Below are 27,964 nucleotides of genomic sequence, written 5' to 3'. Positions count from 1 at the left end.
TTTCTAGGAAGACATGAGAGGATAAAGGAAAATTGGAGCAGGAAGGGACTTTCAGGTGCATGACCCAGCCCTCCATTTGACAGATGGGGAAAATGAGGCCTGAGAAGGAAAAACTTGTCCAAGATAAGGGTGTCACAAAAAACTTGTGACGTTCCACAGTATTAAAAAAACAGATGCTTTTTCCACACCCTTGTGTTCTGTGCCAACCCTCCATTCACCCCAGATGAACAAGAATTCCCACACTCCAGGACTTGCCAAGCTCCTTCTGGGTGCAGTAGGAGTTTCAAAGGTGGATTAGATAGGGGCACCTGGGTGGCTCAGTCAGTTAAGCATCTGACTCTTGATTTTGGCTCAGGTCATGATCTCATGGTTTGTGAGTTCGAGCCCTTCATGGGGCTCTGTGCTGACAGTGGGGAGCCTGCTTGGGATTCTCTGTCTCCCTCTCTCTGCCCCTCCCCCATGCTCATGCATGCTCTCTCTCTCAAAATAAATTTAAAAACATTAAAAAAAATTTTTTTTAAGAAGAGTTTTTTGGGTGCCTGGGTGGCTCAGTCATTTAATCATCCAACTTTGACTCAGGTAATGATCTCATGGTTTGCATCGAGCTCTCTGCTGTCAGCAGGGAACTTGCTTTGGATCCTCTGTCCCCTTCTCTCTCTACCCCTCCCCAGCTTGTTCTCTCTAACCGTGCGCTAAGTAAATAAATTTAGAAAAAAAAAGTCTTTTTTTTTAATGCTTATTTTTTTATTTATGTAAAACCGACTGAGCCAGCAGGCACTCCCCCCCCCCAATTTTTTTTAAACAAACAAATAAATAAATAAGAGTTGGATTAGACATAACTTGACAGCTGAAACCCTTCTGTGAATGGAAATAAAACATGTCCTCACAAAAACACGACCTTGGGGAAGTGACTTTCCTCAGAGCCTTGATTTCCTTCCCTGGAGATGGAGCCTGCTACCCCGTGGCAGGTATGGTAAAACTGGTCAAGTGCCCTACCTCAAGGGGGAGGCTGTTGAGGTGGGAAGACCTTTTGTTGGGTCATTTTGGGGGCACAGACAGTATAAACATATCCATGATGATCCTTGTCCCATGCTGAGCCATTTGGGGACCCAACTCTACTTGCCCCAGAGCTGGGTCAGTCCCAAATCCTCCGTAATCAGCTTGTGACTTCTGGGAGCTCAGCTTTACCCAGTGCCTCCTGGTCACGAGGTGTAGGGCCTAGAGCTCTTCTCTGGCTCCGAGGGTACAGGCATTCAGTTCCCCCTCCCCCAGGGCTGGCAGAGCTGGGGAGGCCTGGAACAAAGGGAGAAGTGTGCAGCATTGGCTTGGGACCTGCAGCCTCACCCTTCCCCCGCCTCACTCCTGGGCACGCAGGTGACAAAGCCACTCAGTTGGGTAACTGGCATCCCGGGGATGGTGGAGACTGAGAAGGCTCCTGGTTGGCCTCGTGGGCTCCCAGAGGCTGTGACCAGGCCGGCAGGCCCAAGCCTGGCCACCAAAACAAACCTCTGATTGTTACCTCCCTCCGTGGGAGGGGTGGAGTGGAGCCCAAGGCTCTGCCATCCGGCCACCAAGCCAGGGAGGCAGTAGCTAATGCATAAATGTTGGGGTTTTATAGTAACTGAGCAGGGCTCCCAGGCCTTGAACTCAGGGCAGAATGAGGGCAGAGTTCACCCTCTCTAAGACCTCGGCACCAATACCCTGCTGGCTTTCGCCTCCCTGGGGGGGGGGGCTTCAGCATCCTGAAAGGGGAGAGACCTCTTGCCACACCCAGCTTATGGAACCTTTGGCTACTGAGGCCTCAGCTGGACAGGACATCTGCCCAAATTTCCTAGCCCAGGGCTGGCCCACCACTGTCATTTGGGAGTCGGGCTGGGGGCAGAGGAAGGCATCCATCAGAAACAGCTCTACCATTTAACCTCAAGCAAGCTACACACCTCCTGTTGGAGCTTGTTTTCTCAAGTGCAGTGGGGGTCATATCCACCTCTCTGGGTCAGGTTGAGGATTTTAAAAAATTACAGAACTGGTGGAGTCAGTCATACAAAGCAAAAGAGTGAATGTTGTCTCCCAGTTGTAATGGTTTGGTGTTTACCCTCACAGACCTCTTTCTGGGCATGTGTATATATGTGCCTATAAATGTGACTTTTACGTGATTGAATCGCACTCTCTACATAGTTCTGAGCAGCCCATCCTGTTCACCCACCACCCCTCAGAGGTAAATATTTACAGGTGTATTTGCTCTGCCCCTACAAGCCAAGTGCCATTGTACAAGTTCATTTTCTTCTCCTTCCTTACACAAAATGTATATCCTACACATTATTTTTCACCTTGCTTTTTCCCTTAACAGTCTGCCCTGACACTCCCTTCATCAACAGCTGCATAATATTCCATTACAGGCATATCCCACTGTGATTAAGCCATAGCACTCCCGTCACTTTCTTTCTTCATACCATTCACCGCCTGATGTATTTTAGGTATTTATTTTCTGCCTGCCCGCCCCCAACTAAAATATCAAGTTCCGTGCAGGCAGGGGTTTGGTGTAGTTTATTGCCGAATCCCCATCAACTAGAATAGTGTTGGGAACGTGCATACAGGTATGATCTTCCCTTAGTAATGTATTATTAGGAAACCTTTCTTGTGGAGAAAAAGAGGTCTGAAGGGAAGGGGCTTTTTCAAGGTCATGCGAGTGCGGGGTGGGGGGGGTGGTGCTGGGACTTGAACTTGTCTGCTGCCAGGGACCTCTGCATATTCCCGTGGTTTTACCAAATTAATTTCATCAAGGTTGAATTGGTGCCCGTCTCACTACTGAATGGGTACCTGTCGGGGGTGTCGGTTTCTGCAGATGTCCAGGGCCTGACCAAGGCCCATGCACACAACCCTGCTTGTTTGCTTTTAACATCCCATTTTAGGACAAACACCTTTTTGGTTTTTTAGAGAGAATGATTCGGTTTTACCTGGAAGCCTTTGAAAATCCTGTGCAGTTCATGTGTTAGGTTTGCACATAGCCGTTCAGAGGACGTAGGGCTTCAGGCAGAGATTGATGAACTTTTTCTGCTCTGTGGGCCATATGGTCCCTGTGTGCCATTGTAGTGCAAAAGCAGCTATAAACAATATATAAATCAATGAGTGTGACTGTGTTCCAATAATATGTTCTTAGTGGTCACTGAAATTTGAATTTGGTATCATTTTCATGTACCACAAAATATTACTCTTTTTTTTAACCAGCCACTTAAAAATGTAAACTTCGTTCTTAGCTGGCAAGCTAGATTTAGCCAACAGACCATAGTTTGCCAACCTTGGCTTAGAGCAAAATCTACCCAAGTGGCCAAAGGTTTCTGAACTCTGGCCTGGGCTGTCCTGGCTCAGACTGGCCAAGGCCCAAAAGTTTGTAGAATAGAATTTGACCTACATAGAAAGCACCAGGTAGAAACCTTGTTTCCTTCAGGGAGAGTACCCGGAAGCAAGGTGTGGGGGAGGACATGAGCAGGAAGGGCATAGGATTTGGCATCAGAGACCTCCTGCTGGAAGCTTCACAGAAGCCGAGGACCTTCTGATTATCCACTTTTTCCTCTCAGAGCCTCCCGTTTTCTCATCTGTGAAGTCAGAGTAATCTCTCCCCCAGCATGTGTTCACGGTGATTTAAATCAGTACCCGTGAGCCCCTGGCATGGCGCCTAGGGCCTCACTGGTGCTGCCGGTACTGATAAATGCAGCAGCTCCCTCCTCTCCCCTCTGCTTTAAAGATTGATGAGTACCTTCTGTCCCCAGGGCCACCGTGGGGTGCATTGAAGGAAATGGCAAGAGGAGTAAATGCCTGAGGTCACCTGAAGGTTAGGCTTTGGAGGGGGTAACCCATCACTCTTCTTTGTGAAAAGACTTGGCAGGATGGAAGAGGTCAGAGAGTAAACTGCCAGTCAAGGAACCCAAAGAACTCAAGTCCCAGCCCTGGCTTTTGTTTTCTGACTATCCTGGGCCTCTGCCCTCTGACCTTAGGCTCCCCATCTGTCACATAAGAGTGTTACAGGAATTCTGCAATTTCTTGGGCTTCTTTTTTTTTTTTTTTTTTTAACGTTTATTTATTTTTGAGACAGAGAGAGACAGAGCATGAACAGGGGAGGGGCAGAGAGAGAGGGAGACACAGAATCTGAAACAGGCTCCAGGCTCCGAGCTGTCAGCACAGAGCCTGACGCGGGGCTCGAACTCACGGACCGTGAGATCATGACCTGAGCCGAAGTCGGACACTTAACCGACCAAGCCACCCAGGCGCCCCTCTTGGGCTTCTTTTTTAATGCCCAGAATTAAAAACAAACAGAACCATACACAAAATAAATAAAAAAGGAGCTGTTACAGATTCCATAATCCCCTCCCTCACCAACCCCTCCCGCCCTCCTTAGAACTGGGGACCAAGCCGTTACAAGCTCCCCATGTCCTAGGCTTCAGTGCACCTCCGAAAACCATGGGGAAGCTGTGGGAGGAGGCCAGGATGAGAGCAATGTCTGGATCATGCCAGCACTGTGACCCTCCTCCTGCAGAGAAGGCCCTGCCTCTGAATGGCAGTAGCCACATGCCCTCCCTCTGCCAATATTGACCAAGGGCCAAGCCCAAGGCTGGAGCACTGTGCTGAGGAAGGGCACACAGGCATGGGTCAAAAGGCCACAATGCTTAGCAAGTGATGCGACACAGCTGGTGCCATTTGGCATCCCGGCATGTAGGAGGAGAGGTCCTGAGGCTGACACCCTGGGAGGGGGAGAACCCTCAGTGGGCCCTGGGACCCTCACACTGGGATAGGGCTGGTCGGGGGTGAGGGGGTGAGGACCTCCTCTGTGCTAGACTCTGAGCCTGGGCATTTGCTGACCTGAGAGGTCTATGGTGCTCCTAGGAGAGTCAGGATTTGTACTCTGCCTAATTTCAGAGATCTTTCCTCTCTGGTCCTGGGAGTTGTGAGTTACTGTTAGCCTGTTTCTGTGCCTCTCAGAGCTGATGTTCCAGTACTCATCAGAGGTTCGATAATGGCCAGGTTAAAATCTGTTAGGATGAGTACTGTTCTGGCAAAGTGGATACACGTAGAGCCTGTTTTGCCTGAGAGCTAAATTCCAAAGTGGTCTGTTTTACAAATGTTCTGTGCCATGCCTGACCCTGGGCACTCTGGCTACAGAGCTGGGTAAGACCCAGGTCCCATTTTTAGGGAGTTCCCAGACTGGTGGGTGAACAGCAAATGGGTATTCCCAACTGCTAGAAGCCACAGCTAGAGACTGCAGAGGACATAAGGGCAAAAACCCTGGAAGAGTGTGGGATGTTCTAGAAGGTAGCCTCAGCCCCAGGGCGGTGATGGGCTGCTGGGGGTCACAGATCCCAAATATGTTGCTCTTCCACTCCTAAAGAAGGCCTCACAAGAAAGCCACAGCTGTGGGCGTTGTTCCCCTTCTCTTACGTTTTCACCAAGCAGTTCATCAGCTTGGTACATAAATAAATATCTGTGGAATCACATGGAATGAATGATTCCATCACGGCATTTCAGTTGCGGCCGCAGAGCTGGTGGGGACAGATGGTGCCCTGGTGGCCCAATTGAGGGTGGCTTCCCATTCTTCCCTGATTCAGCAAGCAAATGCTTGTCAGGTGAACCCTGCCAGGCTCCATGATGGCCACTGATACAGAACTTGACAGCAACTCCTGAGGGAAAGAACTCCGATCCCTATTTCCTATGTGAGGAAACCGAGGTCCAGAGGCCTCCACATATCCCAACTCCCAAGTGAAGGGAAGCAGTTCTTGGACTTTCAGCCCAGGTCTCCTGATTCTCAGTACAGCCGTGATCAAGCTGGATGTGGTGGGGGCAGCCTACCCAGGAGCGGGTGATGCTCCTCCCCCTGTATCTTGCACCCAGCTGCACCCAGCTACACGGAGCGCTCCCTGTTTAATCCGGTGGAATCAGGCCCCTCTTCTTTCCCCTGCACACACTGTTCTGTCTACCTGGAATGCAGTCTTGCCGCTGCTTCCCCACTTGGCAGACTGTCTGCATGTCCTTCACGGCCCAACTCCAATGTCACCTCCTGGGAACCTATCTTTCGATTGTCCCCAGGCAAAATTAGAAGTCTCTCCCTCCAGGGCTCCCACAATGCCTTCCCCCACCCCCCTGTTGAAACTCTGGCCTCTGCACTTGCTGGGGTACCTCTTCCTTGATGTCAGGACAGGGGCCTCTTTCATCCAGGGCCTGGAGCATGGGCCACTGAGCATTAGTCCTAGTACAGCAGCCTGCCTGGGTGGCTGTGGATATAACCCAGGGCATGGGTAGGCTGGTTTTCTAAAGTAGAGTTTGACCTTGACCTGCCCATGCAATTCCAGCCCAGGGGTTTGTCTTTGGCTCCCAGTAGCCCCTACTGCCAGAGGCCACAGCTGCCCAACAGGGCCCTAAGAGCAACAACTTCAGAGGCCCAGACACCCCTGGAACATCAGAGCCAGACTGAAAACGGGGTCTGTAATATGAGGACTTAGCTGTCACGGAGCCCCTGCTGCAGCGTCATTCATTCCTGTGCTACCAGCATGGCTCTTACAGATCCACGTTATCATCTGTATTATTTTTCACTTATATTTTTATCTAAATGCTTTGTTCTAAGTAATATGAAACCACGGGGCTTATACAAAAAATTCTTCTGAGTAGGTGACACATTCACATGGTTCAAAATTCAAAAACACACAAAAGGGGGTAAAATGAAAAGTCTCTCTTCCACCCAGCCTCTGCCATGAGGAAAGCTCCAGCATAGGAGGGATGTCCAGAGTTGGGCCAGGAAGGGGCCAGGTGGGCCAGTGGGAACGTGGTCTCAGCACTCACCTGATGAAGAATGGACGCAGCCTGTGCACTCGTGCTAGCCAAAGCCTCTTTCTCTTTCTCCGCATCTGATGTGAGAACCTTGGCTTTTGCGATCGTTGGCCTGAAAGCTTTTAGGGAATGAAAAGACCATACTAGAAACCTGTCTGATTAACCATAAGCCCAGTGCTCTCTGTGAGGATCTTGAAGTCAGGGCTGCTTCGGGATTCTGTGGGGAAACTGAGGCCGAAGGCCATGGCCAAGCAGCTCTCCCCTCCACATGTGTGGCTCAGTGCTTCCCAACCTTCCCCCCTAGCGCCCAGCCCTGTGTGGTGCCCACAGTGAATGCCAGTTGCTTTGGTGCCCCTCCCCCAGTTCATTCTTTCACAACCAATTAAGGGCCTGCCTCACGTCACATTTTGGCTTCTTTATTTTATTTTATTATTTTATTTTATTTTATTTTATTTTATTTTATTTTATTTATCTTATTTTATTTTATCTTATTTTATTTTTATTTTCTGATAGAGAGCACACATGTGCACAGGGAAGGGGCAGAGAGAGGGGGAGAGAATGAATCTCAAGCAGGCTCCATGTTCAGCACGGAGCCTGACATGGGGCTCAATCCCACACGACCCTGAGATCATGACCTAAGCCAAAGTCAACAGTCAGATGCTCAACCAACTGAGCCACCCAGGTGTCCCTTGGCTTTTTCATTTTATAAGCCAGAAAAGAAGAGTCCTCTCCCTTTCTCCAGCAAGGGCATCTTGCTCACCTAGGGCTGTCCTGCCTGCCGGCCTCTTCCCTGCCTGTGGCCTTCATGCCCCAGGCTGCCATGGGACAAAAACCCACCACCCTTTTTCTCTCCCAGACCTTTGCCCGTTGAAACACCTTGGCCACGGGCGCCTGGGTGGTTCAGTCAGTTAAATGTTTGACTCTTGATTTGGGCTCAGGTCATGACCTCAGGGTCATGGGATCAAGCCCAGTGTCCGGCTCCATCCACACTGAGTGTGAAGCCTGCTTGGGATTCTCTCTCTCTCTTTCTCTCTCTCTCTCTCTCTCTCTCTCTCTCTCTCTCTCTCTCTCCCCCCCGCTCCTCTCTCACACACTGTCTCTGTCTCTCTCTAAATAAATAAATATGAAAGAAAGAAAAGAAAGAAAGAGAAAGAAAGAAAGAAAGAAAGAAAGAAAGAAAGAAAGAAAGAAAGAAAGAAAGAAAAGAAAGAAAGACAGACCTTGGTCCAATACTCTTACTTGCCTGGTGTCCTGTACTTTTCCAAAGCACATTCCTTGCTGTTGTCATCTATGTCCAAATAACCCTGGGAAGCTCATGGTCTGCAGATGGTTGCCATGAAAGGCACGAGATAGGGAGTCAGGAGCCCTGAGCTCCAGTCTGGCTCTTTGCAGTCTCCTGAGTAATTTGGGACTTACTCTGCCTCTCAGGATTCAGTTTCCTGCCCCGTCAATGGAGGGAGGAGAGGAGAGGAAAGGGCAAGACCCCACCTCCAATGCTGACTGGCATGACTGTTCCCGTCTTGCACAGAAACAAACGAGGGTCCAGGGAGGAGTGAGGATGGGCGACAGACAGCCTGCTGGAATTCACAGAACAAGTAGCAGGGGGGGCTAGAATCAGAAGCCAGCACTCTCTGGTCCAAATCTAGGGTGCTTCCCCCTACCTATGCAGCTCCTCCCACATAATTTGGCCCCCATTGTTTAGGAGAGTTGATTCCTGGGCTTCCCAAACAGTCTAGAGCCACCTGGACCCAGGGCATGGCTCCACCAGAGGAATGAGACTCCGGAGTGCCAAGACCTGGCTGCAAAGAAAGAAGACCCTAATTCCCCTCTCTCCCCAGGAATGAGTCTGGCCGGCCCAGTGTCTAGAAGTCAGCGGAGCTGGTTCAGGCATCTGAGATCAGGAAGTGGCCGAGTTTCCTGGGAGAAGGGCTGGTGTGGTGCCAGGAGTCAGGCCAGATATCTGAACGAGGGAACCAGCCCATGTCCTGCCCTGTAGTAACCTGGGCCCAGACATGCCTGTCACAGTATGGTTTTTTTTCTCTGCAGAAGCTGACCGGCCGCCTCATGCTGGCCGTGGGAGGGGCAGTGCTCGGCTCCCTGCAGTTCGGCTACAACACTGGAGTCATCAATGCCCCCCAGAAGGTGAGTGCTGTGCCTTCCTTGGATTATCAACACCAGCTTGCTCTGCTGCACACTGCACACCCCACATCCCACATGCTCACCCTGCCTGTTGGGTGTCAGTCGTTCACATCAATTCACCATCTGCTCCCACCAGCCAATTATTCTGGCCCCGAAAAGGTCAAAAACCCTTGGCTTTGGCCTTGGAATCTCAGGGCTGCAGAATCATGGGGTCTTTATAAGTCATTTTGACCAACCTCGCACCCACACGGACATTTCTAATAATCAAAACAATGCTTGGTGTGATGATGCTCCATTTACATAACACTCTGGGATTACGTAGGGCTTTGTGGTGCTTACCTCACTTGCTGCTCACAGTGCTCTATAAGGCAGGCAGGCAACAATCGGCTAGCGCTCCCCTCCTGCAGGTGGGAAGAGTGGCCAGAGAAAGGAAACCTGCCCAGTATCCCCCCAACTAGGCAGGGATGGAGCTGGTATCCAACCCTAGTCTGCCATGGAGCCCTCCAGACCAGGTGCTCCTACCACCCTCCCTCGTAAAGCATCCTGTTCCACGTGGAAACAGCCTCCTTCCCCTGGAGGCCCAGCGCCAGTCACATCAAAAATGGTGTCTTATCCTAGGGAACCAGAGGGATTAGGGGTCTGCTGGAAGGAAGGCTTGCTTCCTTCTTCTCGCAGCACATCCCAGATCCGTCCTCACTTGTTCCTTGAATGTCAGGACTGGGAGGGTCCCCCGTGATCACCCCCAGCTCAGCCCACCTGCTTCAGGAAGGAGAGAAGATGAAAGGGGTCAAGGGGCAGGACAGGATACTGTAAGGAGTCCCTTCTCTATACCAGCCCTTTTGCATATGTTTATGAGGTTGGGTGGTGAGTCCCCATTTCATAGACCCAAAGACTGAGGCCCTGGACAGATGAAATGACCAACAGGCTCAAGGTCACATAGCTAGTGAATGGTGGCTCCGGAAGCCAGACTCGGTTTCCACCACCACAGGCTATCTTCTTGATCAGTTGCCACGTCAGTTGGAAAATCTGTACCTTCCTGGGGAGGACGAAATGAGAGTGGACAGTCCTGTCGGGACCACATTCATTGTACAGAAGGGGAGGCTAGAGAGTGAGTGTGGCTGGGTCCCGAGGCCCAGTGGCCTGTCTGGGGGAACTGGGAGTGTTGGGAGTCAGAGCTGTCCTCCTCCAAATAGGCAGAGGGTGGCTGTGAGGGGCCACGCCTGATGCCCGGGAGCAGGTCACCAGGAAGGCCTGGCCTGCTGAGTCATGCTCAGCTGCAGCGGAGGTGACGGGACTTTTCCAAACTTGTCTGAAATGGCTCCCATGCTTGGAACAGCACCAAGCCCTGCTTTAGCTAAGTGCTCTGAGCAACTCTTGCCAAGGTGCGTGCCTCGACACTGACTCCCTTTGGGAATCTACAGATGGAAATCCTGCAGTCTTAGAGGGAGGTTGAGTTGTGCACTTGTGGTGTCCTGGACGCTCCTGACACTCCCGATTCTGATGTAATTGATCTGGGATGCTGTTTGGGTATGGAATGTTTAATGCTCCCCTGCTGATCCTAATGTGTGTCCAAAGTCCAGAGCTCCTGGATTAAGTGATGTCTCGACCTATCACCTAGTGAATTAATGAGAGAACGAGGACTCTAAGATCAGGATAGAAGAAGTGTTTTCCAGAAACAGAACAGGGATTGGTATGCAGAGGAGAGAGGCTCATGTGTCTGTAGGGTGAGTGGGAGGAGAAAGAAGGCTGGGGAGGCCAACAGTTAAGCCCAGGCCTGACTACAAAGGGCGTCGTGGGTAGATTTCATCTACAAAATCTCAGCCACTGGCATGGCAGGGCACCATCAGGACGGGCACGTAGGCACCAAAGAGTCGGCCAAGCTAGGAGTAGGGACTTCAGAGTGAGGACAATAGGGACTCATTGAAGAGGACAGATATGATCAGATTTGCATTTTAGGGAAAGGATTCGGGCATCTGGGCGGTGGGAGGGATCTGAGAATGGGAAATGAGAGACCAGGAAATAGCAAGAAAGCTGCTTTGGAATAGGGATAGGAAAACAAACACCATGCAGGAAGAATGGGCAGGGTTTGGTCATCAGTTCAGTGTGAGGATAAGAGTGGGGTTTAAAAAGGGCTTCTAGGGGCGCCTGGGTGGCTCAGTCGGTTGACTGGCCGACTTCAGCTCAGGTCATGATCTCGCGGTCCATGAGTTCGAGCCCCGCGTCAGGCTCTGTGCTGACAGCTCAGAGCCTGGAGCCTGTTGCAGATTCTGTGTCTCCCTGTCTCTGACCCTCCCCCGTTCATGCTCTGTCCCTCTCTGTCTCAAAAATAAATAAAACGTTAAAAAAAAAAAAAAAAAAAAAAAAAGGGCTTCTAGGGGCACCTGGGTGACTCTCAGTTAAGTGCCTGACTCTTGATTGTAGCTCAGGTCATGATCTCACAGTTCGTGAGATCAAGCCCCACATCAGGCTCCACACTGATGGTACGAAGCCTGCTTGGGATTCTCTCCCTCTGTCTCTGCCCCTCTCCCCCTTCCATGCTCTCTCAATAAAAAAACATTTAAAAAAAAATGGCTTCTAGGTTTCTGGCTTGGGCAATATGGGATCTGGAGGAGCAGGTATGGGAGGAATAATTGATAGGTGCCTGTGGGACATGTCAGAACTGAGGTGACACATTTGGAGATGTACAGGAAGCACTTGGACATGGGGGTCTGTTTCTCGGGCGTGTGGTCAGCTGGAGAAAACCTGAGCGCTGGTCACTGGTATCCAAATAGCAGGAGAGGAAGATGTCCTGGAGAGACTGGAATGAAAAGAGAAGGAAGAGTCAAGTAGGAGGTGATGGATGAGGTGAAGAAGGAGTGCTGTCAGGTGCCCCAGAGGTTAACCTGGACAAGTCATCCCCATATTGCTGAATGCCAAAGACTGGATGGTGACCCTGTGGTGACCAAAGTTTGACTGGGTGAAGCCATGTGGGTAGAAACCTCCCTCTAGCAGGTTGAGGAGGGAGGAGGGCATGGGAAAGATTAGAGATGGCTCTTCCAAGAGACTTAGTGGAGAAAGAAGAAAAGGGGGTGGTGGTTGCAGGGGTCATCTGGCTGGGATGCTTTTTCCCATGCGAAGACTTCATTTTTAAATGCGCTGCGCTGTAAGGAATCACCAGAGGGGGTGAGGGTGAGCTGGGGAGAGGTCTCAGGACTCAGGAGCTGCTGGAGCAGAGGCACCAGGGTGGCACTGGGCGGGGAGGGCCCGAGATTCTTCTGAGGCTGTAGATGTGGACAAACCCACAGTGAAGTTCTCGGGTTCTCGGTGCCTCCCGTCTAATCAGAGACAGACGGAAGGGGAGAACAGCTGAGAAGGATGGGAGGGGCAGCTGGCCGAGGCGTCTAGCAGGCCTGGTGGGCGGCACAGAGGGCATTTCTGGGAGCATTTGTGAACACCTGTCCAGAGATCACTTCAGGAGCCAGGCAGCGAGGCCCGGAGTGGCCACAGTTGATTGTGCACACACTGAAATGGAGTGGTGTTTCCAGGGTGTGCGCTCGGGCTCCCCGTGTTGCAGACACTTCTCGAAAGCCTGGTCATAGTCCTTCCAGGCAGGGGCGGGTTCAATGTGATAAAAAAGCTGCGAAGAGGGGATAGGATGACACAAGGGTAAGGGTGACGAGCACAGTGACTCAGCCCTGCCTCAGCCCTGTGGACACTTTCGCTCCACAAGGTCTACAGGCTCTATCCCAGACAGTAGGAGGTGGGGCAGGGGTGGAGCTGTGCCAAGGTCTGTGCACTAGGGGAGACCCCTGGGAAGATCCAGAACATAGTTAATGGAGAGCTTCTGGGTGCCACTGGAGAAAGAGGAAGGCAGGCTTATGCAGAGGGGGAGGGGGCAGCCTTTCAAGGGGCAGGTGGCCCAGGCACTGGGGACATGCGGTGGCAGAAGTGTTGCGCCCACACACCGACAGCCCCTGTCTGTTTAGGACTGTTAGGAAGCTGCCCTGGGCTGGCCGGGTCGGCCTGCTTTCCTGAGGAGCCTGCACCTCACTAATGGTGAGGATGCCAGAAGCTGGGGCTCCTCCATAAAAAAAGGCCCCAAAGGGCTTCCTCCTGGAAGTGGTTAATTAATCATAACATTATCTTAAATGTTTACAGAGCACCTCCCCATAAATCGTCTCCTCATGGCCACCCCACAAGGTGGGTGGGGCTGGGTTATCTTGCCTTCTTACAAAGGAGGAAACTAGGCTGATGAGGTCACCTGGAAAGTGAGAGGCTGAGCTACGGCTGGCCTCCAGGCTTTACCAGGGAGTGATGACCACATCCCTGTGACGCCCCTGCCAGGCCTCCTGCCTTCTGGGGAGGAAGGAGGAGGGAAGCCCAGCCACAGAGACAGCAAATAAATGAACAAGGCATCCTGACCACCATACTGGGTGGAGAGAACGGCCTCTCCCTTCCCCAAATGGCCGAGTTGCCAATAGAGATGACTAAAGGCCATTTAGAAACCATGAGTTCCTGGCCAAGGGACAGTGTCAGGCATGTCTCAGAATGAAGCATCCTCAGAAGCCAGAGTTAGAGCTGGAAGAGGCCTGATGGTCCAGTGGTTTAGCATTCCTTATTTGACAAAGGAGGAACTTGGCCTGGAAAGCAGGCGGAGTCTGCCTGAGATGACCCGGCTTGTGAGCGAAAGTACTAGAGGCCCACTTCTCAGCCCAGACTTCTGCCCACTGGGGCTGCACTGGGCTCCAGGCTCCGGGTAGCCTCTCCTTATCTCTGTCAAGATCCAGAGAGTTCTGTGTTCCCTCTGGCCTTCACCCATTTCCACTGATAAAGACCCTTACAGCTTACTGTGTAAGTGCACAGAAATCAGAATTCGATTGTTTCTTATAATCACCTCGTTAGGTACGCACTATAATCCCTGTTTTATAAGAAACTGGGACACAAAGATGTTAAGCGACTAACTAAACCAAGGACACACAGCCAGGAAGTGGCAGAGCTGGGATTGGAATCCAGGGAGTCTGGCTCCAGTCTGCATCCTTGACCACCGTAGAAGGAATGGCAATTATACTACAGTCAGATGGGCACTGAAACACCCTTTCACACACCTATAACTGCTACCCAGCTGCCCCCTCTTACTCTGACTTCCAGGCCGAGTCAAGCTCAGTCACGTACAGACATCTCAACGGTTTCCCACACATGGTTGCACAATTTTCTTACACCATTACAGCCCTGTCATAGCTACATCATCGTTTAAGCCCCTCGAATTCATGGCTTGTTTATCAATTAATGACAACTCTTTCTACCCCTAGCCCTGTGCTGGGACCTAGTGACACAGATGAATCGGATGTCTCCCGTGTTGAAATGTAGTCTAGAGGGAGCACATGTTTCCCTGTAGTTAGCTCTTGGGGCAACAACGGACAGAAGCATGGATGGGAGCGTGGGCAGGCTCTGGGAGTGGAGAAGGGAGAGGGAGAAGGTACCTGGCCCACAGAGCAGGGTTCTTCTCAACATTCACCTTTGGGGCCAGATAGTTCTTTGGTGCTGTGGGAGGCTGTCCCGACGTAGCCAGATGTCCTCTGCGAAGCCACACTGCCCATGTTTGAGAGCCACTGCAGTGAGAAGGAGGGGTACTTTCAGGAAGGCTCTCCAGAGGAGTGTTTGTGTATTCTCTGAAACTCGCCAGGGAGAAGGCAGAGGAGCAGCACAAGCGAAATTGCAGCAATGTGGGGTGCCTGGGTGGTGTGGGGGTGGGAGGGGGCAGTGGGGAGCCAAGAAGGTCTGGGAGCAGGGCTCCTGCAGGGACATGAAGATCTCTCTGCCGGTAGGGGAGACTCTGGAGATCAGGGACCAGTGAGGAGGCCAGGGTGAAGGCCTGGCCTGGGTTTAGAGAGAAACCATGCCAGGGCTGTTCTGGAGAAGCAGCATGGGTGGTAGGAACCTCTCCTGTGGGCTTGGGGCCCAGCTTCCAGTTCCGTCTGGCTGCCTGGGCCTCTTCCCCAGGCTCCAAGGAGGGGCCCCAGGGGACCCAGCAGGTGGAGCTATCTGTCTAACACCACCTGTAGCATCTGCTCTGAACTCTCAGCTGACCCTGGGGTGTGGCTGAAAGTTGCTATGGAGACATAAACTCTGGGCTGAGGGAGGGTAGCTGTGGGGGAGGGGATAGCAGGGAATAGGAAATCGTGGTCAAGGCCGGGCTGAGGGACTGAACTGGACAAGCTGGCCCTTTCCTCTTTCTAACTGGAGCTCAGAGCTTAGGTGGCTCTTTAACCCTTTCGCCCCCCAGTAACATCTGGGAGAGAGAAGAGAAGCTGAGGTGGGAGCTCTAACTCTCCCTCACAGGATGATCTAGAAGACCCTGGGTTGGAGGGGTCTACACAGAAGGATGTTGAGACCGGCCGGGGGTTCTGAAGCATACCCCTTCTCTTGGCAGTAATCTAGAATTCTAGATCAAGGGTTGGCAGGGAGGCCAGGTCCAGCTAGCAGCTGATTTTGTATGGCTCACGTGCTAAGAATGGTTTTTATGTTTTTAAAGGGGGGAGAAAATTACGTTACACTGAGACGGGGGAAGAAAAATAAGCAACTGTGGCCATATGTGGTCAGCAGACCCTAATATTTTCTGTCAAGCCTTTTACATAAAATGTTTAGCAATCTTTGCCCTAAACTTTGACTTGTATGCTCCCTGCTGACAGGGAACTCACTACCTGTAAGGTAGACAGTCTCCTCCTCTGAAGCCTAGAAAGCTTTTCTTCCCCGAGGTGAAGCCTGTGCCCTGGGGCTCTGCAGACCTGCTGGGTTTCTCTATGAGTGGGGCAGCCAGGCAGGGTCTGAAGAAAGACTCCTTGAGGCAGGGCCCTAGATCCTTCAGGTCTTTCTTGCACTATAAATTCCTTAGGATAATGCTATATCTTCGGGCACTTTAAAAATGGAAAACTCTGTCTGTCCTTAATGCTCCTCTGAAGATGGCAGCTTCTCTCCTTGAAAGAACAACAGTGACTTAAGTAACCGCTTATTCTGTATGCTGGGCAGCAGACTGTGCCTCATGCCCAGGCCCTCACTACAGACACTGCCCAGACACAGAGGAAGTCAGAACTTCCTCTGCAGACAGGCAGACGTGTGGTCCTTCTCCCACAGTTGCCCGGGTGGGGAGAGGGAGGAGGGGGGATTCCCAAGGAGTCAGATGTGATGCAAGCCTCCCACCACTGCCACCCTCTCGAGAACTGCTGGGATGAGGAATAGGTTTTACTGGGAACCATCCAGTCTAAGGGATCTCAGCAGCCCAGAGGAGGTCGCTTCACCACACTGGCTCCTACAGTGTCACTAAGCAGGCATCTGCCCTCTAGGGTCAATGTGGGGTGATTGGACAGAGATCCTTCATAGCCCTCAACTCCTGAGAGTCTGATGCCATGGCGGTCCCCCCTCAAGCTGACTAGGAGCACCCCCCACTTCTGCCCAGCCTGCATGCACTCACACAGACCCTCGGTGGGTAGAGAGGTTGGGAATAGGTTGGGAAGGGAGCAGAGATACAGACAGATCTGGCTAAACCTGATGCATTTGCTGTGCAGGGCTCCATGGAGAGTAATTAATCACCGGAGGCAGAATCAGTTGGGTGGATGGGAGGAGTCAGGAGGAGAATCCGGGTGAGACCTAGGGCAGGTGCTGTACAGGCAGAGAATAGGATAGATGAAGAGGGCGAACTGACCGGGACCTAGTGACTGATTGGATGTGGGGCAGTGGCAGGATCAAGGGTCTTCCAGCCTCGTGAAAGCATGTGAGGTGGGAGGGAGCACGGGAGTGGGAGCTTTCAGAAGCACCAGCCAGGCCTCAAACATGAGCCAGGGTTGCGGAGGCTGCCGGTGACTGTATAGTGGAGACTGGGTCTGTGGGATCCTTCGGAGGAAGAAAGCTCTTCTTTGCTTAGGGGCACTCAGCCAGTGCTAGGGTGGATGTTGAGGGCAGGGACTGGGTGGATGGTGATCCCAGAACTTGTCCCCACGTAGGGTTCTTCCCATTCTCCAGGGACTCCCTGCCTTTCCTGGGCCAAGGGCCAGTTCAGCCCCACGTGGGGCATAGACCCCCAGATCAGAAGGCAGGAACTCACTGCGCAGCCTCAGCTTGGCCAGGAAGTGCTGCTGGGGGTGGAAAGGATGAGCCTGAGGCCAAGGTGAAGGTGAAGGGGGCTGGCTATTCCCCGTTATGCATGCCCATAAAGAGGTCTGATCTGAGTAGCAGGGGAGCTCATGAGCCATTGAGGAGCTACCTCTCGACAAGGTTTGGTCCCTCTCACTTGTTACCACAAGCAGCACACTTCGCTGGGGGAAGGGAGCCTCTGGGATTGTGGTCCTCTTACTGGCTGCCTCAACATCTCCAGCCAGCCCCAAGAAGAGGGTTAAAGACCCAAGCAGCCAGAACAGAAACCTCAGCCTCACATCTTTAAGCTCCTTTAGGTAGAAAGCCCTTACTCAGCCCTTGTTGACTCTGCACACAATTCAGGCAATTCCATTAGCTGACTTCTTTTTTTTTTTTTAATTTTTTTTTAATGTTTATTTATTTTTGATAGAGAGAGAGACAGAGCGTGAGCAGGGGAGGGGCAGAGAGAGAGGGAGACACGGATTCCAAAGCAGGCTACAGGCTCTGAGCTGTTAGTGCTGAGCCCAGTGTGGGGCTCGAACTCACAGTCTGTGAGATCATGACCTGAGCCAAGGTCGGATGCTCAACCTACTGAGCCACCCAGGCGCCCCACCATTAGCTGACTTCTTGGCAAAATTTAAACTGGATGTGGAGACTTCTCTTGAGACAGCATCTGAACCACAGGGGTGTGGAGGAAGACCCTGAGAACTACAGAATGCATCAATTAAAGGCCATCTGGGGCAAACACCTCTTCCTGCCCCCGTGGAGAGCCCCAAGGGCAGCAGAGCGAGAGTGACGAAGGGAGAAAGATTTCCACCCTGATGATGGGTCCTTAGTGGGGCAAGCGTCATTTATCTGGACAGTCCCCTTATCCAGGACAGCTTGTTCTCTGCAGGGCCTGATAAATGGACCATTACTGCTCCCAACCAGTCCTCCTCTGGGGTTGGTTTTATCCCTTGAAGAACACAGCACTTTGTTTTGTTTTGTTAAAATCTGCCTTCTTTCTGCCCCAGCAGAAGCAGGGGCTCCCAGGAGGAGAGCCTAAGGCCCTCTCTTCATTCACTCACCAGGCATCCCTGGCACCAGCTCTGGGACAGGTCCCAGTGTGAATCCACTAGGGTCCCTGCGCTCAGGGAGGACACACTCCTGGGAGCCTTTGAGCTGGATCTCAAAAGATTTCAGCATGGTAAGGCAGGATGGGCCTTCAAGGCAGAGTAACCATGAAGAGCATGAAAATGAGGCCGAGAGCAAAGGTAGAGATGGTGTTAGGTGGGGAGGTCAGACTGATACCTGGCAGGAGCCTTGATTTTGAATGATGGGATGCAGGGTTGGTTGTACTTTGTCAGTGGTCTGACTGCCCTTGGGTCAGTACCAGAACATGGTGGGGTCCCTTGGCTCAGTGAACGTGCCAGGAACCATGTAAGCACTCTACGTTTCATTACTCCCCTGCAGCATGATGAAATAGATATTGCTGATGTCGCCATTTGAGATGAAATAATTTGCCCTCGGTCCCAGTTGAGATAAATGGTGGAGCTGGGATCTGAACTCAGTTGTTATCCAGGTTCCTAACCCCTACACTCTGTCTGGCTTCCTTGGGACATAAGATCTTTAGGTCTGCCTTCCTCCTCTCCCCATTCCTGTGTCAATCTGTCCTCACCCCCTAGAGGCCGGCCTCTGTCAGTTGTCTCCAGACTTGGGACAGATCATGGCAGCAGGGCAGGAAGAAGGTAGAAGCCAAGGACCCGTTGCAACTGTGCGGCCAGGCCCAGCATACTCGATGAGCATTCCTGGGACCAAGAGCCTCGTTCTCCCCTTGGCAATTATGGCTTACCCACCGCATCCTTTCTGCTAGACCCCTGGGGCTTGGGAGGATTAGAGAGGTTCAAGGGCAGTGGCATGCAGGTTGTGTAAGAGGCTGCATACTGCTGCGTGCACATGAACTTGCAGCATGCATGTGCAGAGGGGTGCCAGGATGGGCTAGCTACGCAAGTTTGAGCTGCAGGTGGTTGAAGGGAAAGAGGGACATCCAGGTTTGTGACTGGCTGAAGCCAGGAATATTCAGATTGCGTGAGCACTAGTATGTGTGTGTGATGGTGCATGTACACAGGAAGCTGTTTCTGGGTATGTTGGGCCTGTGCCCAGCTACGCATGTGGCTGGGTGGGTCTGGCCAGTCCCGTGGCACTGGGTGTGTGTCTGTGTTGCCTTAGAGTAGGGTGAACGTGCTCAGGCAGAACCGGTGGATCAGGTAAGGCCCTCCGTTGGGCGGGGGCAGGGGTAGTGGGCAGGCCTCTAGGACAGGTGTTTCCAGTTCCTGGAACTGCTTCCTTGTCCTTAGCTTTCCCCATGCCTCCCAGCTCGGCACCCTGGAGAGGGGAGGAGGCCATGGGTCCTTCAGGGTGTAACTCCCACAAATAGCTGGGCCTGGGGGTCAGAAAGCAATTTGCACAAGTCTCTGGAGCATGTCTTATGTGCAGGTTGGTCACAACAGGCCCTGAGCGTGAAGTCCATGAGCCTTCCCTTCATCCCAGAGCGTCTGGAACGTGGAACCATCTGTCCAGCTGTATTTCCTTCCCAGCAGGGGTTTGGGGACAGGGACCAGGTGGCCAGAGCCTAGCACCTTAGGCACTTTGAAGAGAAAAGGGGCAAGTGGGAAGAAGCACTTTCTCCCTGAACCTGTCTCTGCTCTGCGCCTGAAGTTCCACCATTGGTCATTTGCTGTCCACTCCAGCAAGTTCTGTGGAACATATGAAACCATAGAGCACTGGAAACCACACCTGGGGGAAGCAGGAGAGCTGGTGCCACTCTGGAGATGGAGCCCATCCCCTTGTTTCTCACCTGGGGAAACTAAGGCCCACAAAAGAGAGGGACTTGGCTCAATGACATGCAGTGAGTTTGGGGTCTGGCCGGGTGCTGGGCCCTCTTTGAGGGGGCAGTGCAGTGCAAGGGGAAAAGGAGGCTGGGTCCCGGCCGACTCAACAGGCTGCTTCCCCCACTGCAGGTGATTGAAGAGTTCTACAACCAGACTTGGATCCACCGCTATGGGGAGAGCATCTTGCCTACCACGCTCACCACGCTGTGGTCCCTCTCCGTGGCCATCTTCTCTGTAGGAGGCATGATTGGCTCCTTCTCTGTGGGCCTTTTTGTTAACCGCTTTGGCCGGTGAGCAGAAGGGGTCCTGGCCCTGGCCAGGGCATCCCAGATGGGAGTGGGGGAGACTTCCCTGCCTGTTCAGGGTGTTGCCTATGACCTAGCCCCTGGGAATCTGGGGAGATCCAGGCACCCACCTGACCTGTGACCCCACCCCCAGACGGAACTCAATGCTGATAATAAACCTGCTGGCCGTCCTGTCCTCTATGCTCATGGGCTTCTCGAAATTGGCCAAGTCCTTTGAGATGCTGATCCTGGGCCGCTTCATCATCGGTGTGTACTGTGGCCTGACCACAGGCTTCGTCCCCATGTATGTGGGGGAGGTGTCCCCTACGGCCCTCCGTGGGGCCCTGGGCACCCTGCACCAGCTGGGCATCGTTGTTGGCATCCTCATCGCCCAGGTAAGCGGGGGCTGGGTCTCCTTGCCCAGCACTGCCCCCACCCCACAGCTTTGGTGGCTCTCCTGTGTCCAGATGACACCCTGATCAGAGTTGTCACCCAGCCTTCCACAGCCCCGCAGCAAGGGATAGCCTCGTGCACACACCCTAGTAGGCACAGGCCCCAGAGAGCACTCTTGTCACTCACAGTTCCGCCAAGGCCTCCCTGGTGTGAGTGCAAGTCCCAGATGACTTGGCCCTTCTGGTCCCAGCCTCGTGACCTGTCCTTCCCCTGGGGAGCCAGCCACAGGGAAGCCCCCTGGGACCTCCACATGCCAGGTTCTCTGCTGCCTGCAGGCCTTGAGGCCTTCCTTGTATACACTACCCTCTCTCTAGAAGGCTTTCCCTTTCCCCTCCCCAAAGTTGTCCCGCCGCAGAGTGACAGCCCCTATGCCATGTGCCATTTGTCCTCCCACTTATGCTGTGAGGTCGGTCCTCCTTTCTTCATGTGACAAATGAGGACACTGGGGTAAAGCGGCCGCTGACACCACGGAGGCCACTGGGTGGGGCGGGGCCCGTGTGGGGGCGGGGCTAGGGCGCTCAGGGCGGCTTTCCCCACCCCTGCTGCCCGCAGGTGTTTGGCCTGGACTCCATCATGGGCAGCGAGGAGCTGTGGCCCCTGCTGCTGAGCGTCATCTTCGTCCCGGCGCTGCTGCAGTGCGTCCTGCTGCCCTTCTGCCCCGAGAGCCCCCGCTTCCTGCTCATCAACCGCAACGAGGAGAACCGGGCCAAGAGCGGTACGGGCGGGGCTCTGCCCTCTCCCCAGCCCCCCTCCCGCCCCAGCCTCCTTCCTGCTCTGAGCCACCCCCACCTTCCCTCCGGTCCCCCCAGTGCTGAAGAAGCTGCGCGGGACGGCTGACGTGACCCGCGACCTGCAGGAGATGAAGGAGGAGAGTCGGCAGATGATGCGGGAGAAGAAGGTCACCATCCTGGAGCTGTTCCGCTCGCCCGCCTACCGCCAGCCCATCCTCATCGCCGTGGTCCTGCAGCTGTCCCAGCAGCTGTCGGGCATCAACGCTGTGAGTGCCCCTCACCCACCCTTTCCTTTGGGCCCAACCAAACCCCATGGTCAAGTGTGTGCTGTGAACAGATCCCAAACTTAAAACAGACAAGCCCCTTCCAATGGAGCAGCTTTCCTTCAGAACCAAAACCCAGACATGTCCCCTTCATTCTACACTCACCCGTGTCCCATACCCACAGCGACGGAGGTGGGGAAAGAGCCACGGCACCTGGCCAAGTCCCAACAAATTCTCTGACCCTTAGGTTTTCTATTACTCCACAAGTATCTTCGAGAAGGCGGGGGTGCAGCAGCCTGTATATGCCACCATTGGCTCCGGCATCGTCAACACAGCCTTCACTGTCGTGTCGGTGAGTCTGCGTCATTGCCCACCGCCGGTCAGCTGCCAGGGTCCAGCTCAGGGTGGCCCCAGGGCCTTGTGACCGAACGGCATCATTTACTGCAAGCCAAGCAGTGTGTCAGGTTCTTCCTGAGTGCTGTGTCGTCTCATCCTCACAAACCTGTCAAGTTCATCACTCATATCAAACAGCCCATGACACTGATGCTCAGAGAAGGGCAGCGGCTTGCCCAAAGTCACAGCCAGGATGCTCCGCTGTCTGGCTCTCTGGGGCTGGCTCTCACCCCCTGTCCTGCTGCCTGGAGTCAGCTCTCTGCCCCTCAGATCCTATGTGGTCCTTAAGCTGAGCCCCACGGAGGAGGCAGTGCTGTTTGGCTTTCTCAACACTTGGGACGAGCCTCTAGATGGGGGGCGGGCGTGGTCAGAGAGGCACTAGGAGGGGGTGGCACTGACTCTGTCTCTGCCCACAGCTGTTTGTGGTGGAACGAGCCGGCCGGCGGACCCTGCACCTCATAGGCCTGGCTGGCATGGCAGGCTGTGCTGTGCTCATGACCATCGCGCTGGCACTGCTGGTGAGTTGCTCCGCTCTGGGAGACAGCAGGGGTTGGGGGGAAAGCTCACGACAGCTTCTGATCCGAGTGACTGTGTCAGCCCCAGTCTGGCCAGAAGCATCCAGAGACCAGGTAGGGGCTGCCTTCTCCCTCATTCTGCCCACTTCTCCCCAGCCCCATGGGCCTGGGTATGGCCTTCTGGCTCCCTAGATTGTCTCCTACCCACTCACATCCTGTCTTGAACTGGCTCCTCCCTGTTCCGTGCTTTCTCACCACAGCACCTCTGGCCCCAGGACCTAAGGCCCCTTTCCCCAGGAATTGCTCTGCCCAGTACTAAGTCTTCCAAAGTCTTCAACTGTGACCTTAGTTCATCTTCAGAACAGCCCTAGAAAGTATTCCCCTCCTTACCACCAAGACATGGAAACATGCCTTTTCTCAGTTCTCACCCCTGCCAGGTGTAGTTAGTATTCCCATTTCACAAGTGAGGAATTCTAGTCCTGCTGAGGTTCGTAACTCAGCAGATAAAGGACAAAGCCAGGAATCGACCCCAGGTCTGCTGGCCCCAAGCCTGTGACTGTAACCACTGTGGTAACCCTGTGCCAGTCATTTCACATGCACGAACCCTCCTTTGTCTACCCTCTGGGCAAGGAAGCAACAGTATGCTCATTTTACAACTTAACCAGAGTGTAGAAAGTCTGGTGATAGCTGAGAGGTCCAGCACGCAGCAGGTGATGTGTGGCAGATCTGGGATCAGACCCAAAGCCTATACCTTTTCTACTGTGGCCTCCTCAAAGAGAATGAGGATATAGGACCACATGCTTTGGGCCTACTCTGCTGGCCCTGAGCTGGGCACCTTACAAACTCTTTAACACTTAGCCCTAGGAATGCTCTTCCACAGCATTCTGCTTCAGGCGGACTGCTCTGCATCTAGAGCCAGGGGACCACAGGGACCTCTTCTTAGCACCTTCCATGTGCACACCGCATTACCATTCCCAGAGGGTAGGCTTGAGCTCACAGCCATCCAGCAGGACTTAGATCATTTTGTTCAGATGAGGAAGCAGAGACCCAGTGGAGGGAACCTAAGCTATGTGGCAAATCCAGGATCAGCCCCCAGGACTGCCTCCCAGCCTAGGACTCTTAGCCCTGCCCTGGGCTACCTCTGCAGTTTTGGTTTCCTCTGAGGATCCATAACAACCTAATCTAACTTTTCACCCTTCTGTTGTCCTCAACAGGAACAGCTGCCCTGGATGTCCTATCTCAGCATCGTGGCCATCTTTGGCTTCGTGGCCTTCTTTGAAGTGGGCCCTGGCCCTATCCCATGGTTCATTGTGGCTGAACTCTTCAGCCAGGGTCCTCGCCCAGCTGCTATTGCTGTTGCTGGCTTCTCCAACTGGACCTCCAATTTCATTGTGGGCATGTGCTTCCAGTATGTAGAGGTGAGAACCCTGCACTGTCCCTGCTCACCATTGCTCTCCTGCATGCAGGACCCTGTGCTGCTCTGCAAAATGCTCTCCCAGCTGTTCTCATTGGAATCCTGCTGAGGAGGAAATTGAGGCTCAGAAGCCCAGGTCACACAGCTAAAAACACTGACCTCAATTCCAGGGTTCTTTCCTCAGCTTTGAATTGTCTCTATTCTTTTCTGTGGTGAGACCCTGTTCCCTGGAGCCCATCACATGCCAGGTGCAGGCAGTCTCATTTAATCATCCCAGCATGCCTGGGCCGTGAGTAGCTGTTCCCTTTTTCAGATCAAAGATCAAGTCCTATAAGCCAAGGTCCTACAGTCAGGATGTAGGATCAGTACTCCAACCAAGTGTATGTGTGTGTCTTTCAGCAACTGTGTGGTCCATATGTCTTCATCATCTTCACCGTACTCCTGGTTCTGTTCTTCATCTTCACCTACTTCAAAGTTCCCGAGACGAAAGGCCGGACCTTCGATGAGATTGCTTCCGGCTTCCGGCAGGGAGGAGCCGGTCAAAGTGACAAGACACCCGAGGAGCTGTTTCACCCCCTGGGGGCCGATTCCCAAGTGTGAGGTGCCCCACACCACCAGCCCGGCCTGTTCCCAGCAGCCCCAAGGATCTCTCGGAGCACAGGCAGCTGGATGAGACTTTCAAACTGATGGATTTCAGCAGAGCCGGGCCTGGGGCTCCTTTCTTCAGCCAACAGTGATGTCCAGAAGAATATTAGGACTTTAATGGCTCCAGGATTTTAACAAAAACAAGACTGTTGCTCAGATCTATTCAGACAAGCAACAGGTTTTATAATTTTTTTTATTACTGATTTTGTTATTATTTTTTTTATCAGCCAGAGTCTCCTGTACCTACACCCAGACTTCACTCTGAATGGCTCAGTACCTGAAGGTGGGGACCAAGTCCTGCCTAGACACTTGCCTTCTTTGCCACGCTAATCTGTAGGGCTGGACCTATGACCAAGGACATACTAATCAAACAACGAACTATGAGGCTTCTACCCCAAGAGGTAGCTGTGGCCGCTCTCTTCTGAGGCCTGGATCTCCCTACCCTAATGGTTAGGCTCCACTAGGGTTCGCCCATATCCATCCCTTCCTGCCCAACCACTCAAAGTAATCTTGCCTTGCCTGAGACCAGTTGGGAGCACTGGAGTGCAGGGAGGAGAGGGGAAGGGCCAGACTGGGCTGCCAGCTTCTAGTCTCCTTTGCACTGAGGGCCAGACGATCACCATGAGAGGAGGGCCGTAGGAGACTGAGAACTCACTGCTCAAGAAGACATGGACACTCCTGCCCTGCTGTGTATAGATGGAAGATATTTATATATATTTTTTGGTTGTCAATATTAAATACAGACACTAAGTTATAGTATATCTGGACAAACCAACTTGTAAATACACCACCTTACTTCCTCTGTAACTTACCTAAACAGATATAAATGGCTGGTTTTTAGAAACATGGTTTTGAAATGCTTGTGCGTTAAGGGTAGGGAGAATGAGATGGAATGGGAGCGAAATAATGGCTATAGTGACTTTGAACTTTGTGACTTGAAACCCAGTCCCTTCCAAGGAATGAACACCCACTATTGCTTAGTCTAGGGTCATACTACCTTGACGGCATCTGAGCTCCTCTGATCTCCAGAAGCTAAGCAGAGTCGGGCCTGGTTAGTACTTGGATGGGAGACCCTCCATTGCTTAAAAATCTGTCTAATCCCTATTCCCCAGAGAAAATCTAAATATCTTGGCATCCAAGACATTCCTATTTTCCTTCACATGATAGTTGGTATTCAAAAAATGACAGCTATGTGCTAACCTTGATGCTCAGGCCTTGATACACATTATCTTGAATGTGAGGTAGGTACCGTATCTGCCTTTGAAAGGCTCAGAGGTTATGTGCCTGAAATCTCCAAGTAAGTCACGCTAGAACCCCTACTTTTAACAATTACACTACACAACCCCTACCCCATAGCTGATTTCCTCTAACCTTTAAACTAGGAAATGACCCCTCTGATCCAGCTTACATGCTACTGGGGCCTCTCAAAAGACTTCTCACCCCCTTTCCCACCCAGGAATTTCAAGGGCCTCCTCTGTTCCCTTCCTATGGCACTGTACTCTTGCACCCTTTATCTACAACTCCTAATTTTCCCCTTGTATCAATGTCATAGAAAGTCCAATTTGGTTCATCTGTGTCTTCAGCACTTAAGGCAGGCTTGGCACACAGCAGGCGCTTGGAAAATAGTTGATGAAATAAAGCACTAAGGGTATTTGTCCCTAGAGACTCAGAGGAGAAAATCGGGGGAATCTGCCTGTAGAAGCCTTTATAACTGCAGTCAGGCAAAACTATAAAATTTCCTTGGCACCAAGAGTGATTGATTGTAAGGAGGGAGTGAGAAGGGAAATGGAACTTAGTAAATGGAAGTGTCTATGTATGTTATTAGTTACAAAGAATCTGAGGCGTTATCTATCCATCCCCATCTCACAAATGAGGGGTGCGATTCAGAGTAATGCCCTGCCTGAGCCTGAGGGCTTAAAGCGCGAAGGGTTGAGGCCACGTGAGGCGTTGCGTGGAATGGAGAAAGCCTTGTGTGTCTCCAAAAATCTAACGCTGAAAGCAAGATACCTTTGTAAACTTCGAGGAGGCACCCGAAGGGGCAGTGTAAAGAGGAGAGTTAGGGGTCCAGAATGCCAGGAGTGAGTACCATCCAGGCTCTTAAAAGCTCATGGCGGCACTCGGCGGCTGCTGCGCTGGATGCAAGTTAACAGACCAGGGCTGGGTTGGGGCGGAAGGGGCGTACCCAGGGCCGCAGCTCGAGGATGCAAAGACCATGGCGTGCAGAGACCGCGCCGCTCCTGGGCGCCCACGAGCCCCGGGCTCCGAAGCGGGGCACAACCCACAGCACCCCAGCCCCGCCCCGGCCCAGGGCTCCAGACCCGGGTGTGAAAAGGCCCGAGAACCCCCTCCCCGGTTCCCTGCCCGCACTAGGTTGCCCCTATATGCCTGGCGCCGGCCATTTCCCAAAGCGCAGTGCGCGCAGGCGCCGGGAGCCCAGTCCCGCCCCAGCCGTGGCCCACAATGCTGTGGGAGGCACAGCTTCCGTTCCCTCGACGCCTTTTCTCCTGGCGTCCACCACGGCCGGGGCGACAGGCCATCCTCCCCAGAACCCACCAGCGGTGCTCCAGGACCTGCTCTGGCGGTCGCTCCCCTGGTCGCCTCGCGGGAGGGGTGGGGCTACGCAGTACCTCCGCCAATCAGGCCGCAGTGTTGGCTGGCGGGGAGGCGGGCCCCAGGCCACCACCAATCACAGCCTGGCTTCTCCGGCGGCGAGCCTGTAGCGTCTTGTAGGTCTGCCTTCTGGGAGGTGCCTTTGCGCTGAACCTTAGCGCCGGCACCTGGAGAACCTAGGCCACCTGGGATTCCTATCGCCCATAAGAGGACGGCTACACATTCTGACGAAAAGGAGTAAATAGGTAACGAGAGTGCTCCCGGCCACCTTCTTTTCCAGGGCTTAGCTAAGTTCGCTGACAGTTTGTGAGCTCCTTCGTCGGATATCCTCTGCTCAAAAGCCTCCTCTCCCTGGACACCTGGATCAGGTTACCCCGCTGGACCCCGCAGCATCCTGTATTTCCTCCATCAACTACATGGGAGTTGGCTGTCCCAACACCAGACTGGGGAGGCAACTGCTGAGCCATTCCTTTGGCCTCAGATCTCACCACACAATTTGGTCAGGCGACCAAATGAACTAGAATTTAGATTCAGTGACGTTCCACAATCTGATTTTTTTTCCAGGGCAGTTTTAGGCAGAAAATCCAACAATTCACCGTATGTATAAGGGGGAAAGAATGTTCATTCTCTCCTGTCAAAACAGTATGTTTAGTGCCCCCTTTCTCATCCTATGATTTTGATTTCCTAAGTCACCTACAGATCTGACCCATTCTGTTTATTGCAGGCTG

At 52.9% G+C, this 27,964-nt stretch overlaps 1 protein-coding gene across 1 annotated transcript in view; it reads left to right on the top strand.

Moving 5' to 3' along the window:
* SLC2A1 (solute carrier family 2 member 1) overlaps window positions 1–25,470 on the top strand; it is a 29,235-nt gene extending 3,765 nt beyond the window's left edge. Inside the window, exons 2-10 of the mRNA XM_027059463.2 lie at window positions 8,860–8,955; window positions 20,058–20,218; window positions 20,367–20,607; window positions 21,218–21,380; window positions 21,475–21,662; window positions 21,907–22,011; window positions 22,469–22,570; window positions 23,782–23,985; window positions 24,381–25,470. Of these exons, the coding sequence (XP_026915264.1) occupies window positions 8,860–8,955; window positions 20,058–20,218; window positions 20,367–20,607; window positions 21,218–21,380; window positions 21,475–21,662; window positions 21,907–22,011; window positions 22,469–22,570; window positions 23,782–23,985; window positions 24,381–24,581 (1,461 nt within the window). The 3' untranslated portion in view covers window positions 24,582–25,470. The remainder of the gene's footprint in view (window positions 1–8,859; window positions 8,956–20,057; window positions 20,219–20,366; window positions 20,608–21,217; window positions 21,381–21,474; window positions 21,663–21,906; window positions 22,012–22,468; window positions 22,571–23,781; window positions 23,986–24,380) is intronic.
* The last annotated feature ends 2,494 nt before the right edge of the window (window positions 25,471–27,964 follow it).

Source organism: Acinonyx jubatus, chromosome C1 (genome assembly GCF_027475565.1).
Source record: "Acinonyx jubatus isolate Ajub_Pintada_27869175 chromosome C1, VMU_Ajub_asm_v1.0, whole genome shotgun sequence".
In the NCBI taxonomy this organism is placed as follows: Eukaryota; Metazoa; Chordata; class Mammalia; order Carnivora; family Felidae; genus Acinonyx; species Acinonyx jubatus.
This window is presented reverse-complemented; position numbering and strand designations above follow the sequence as displayed.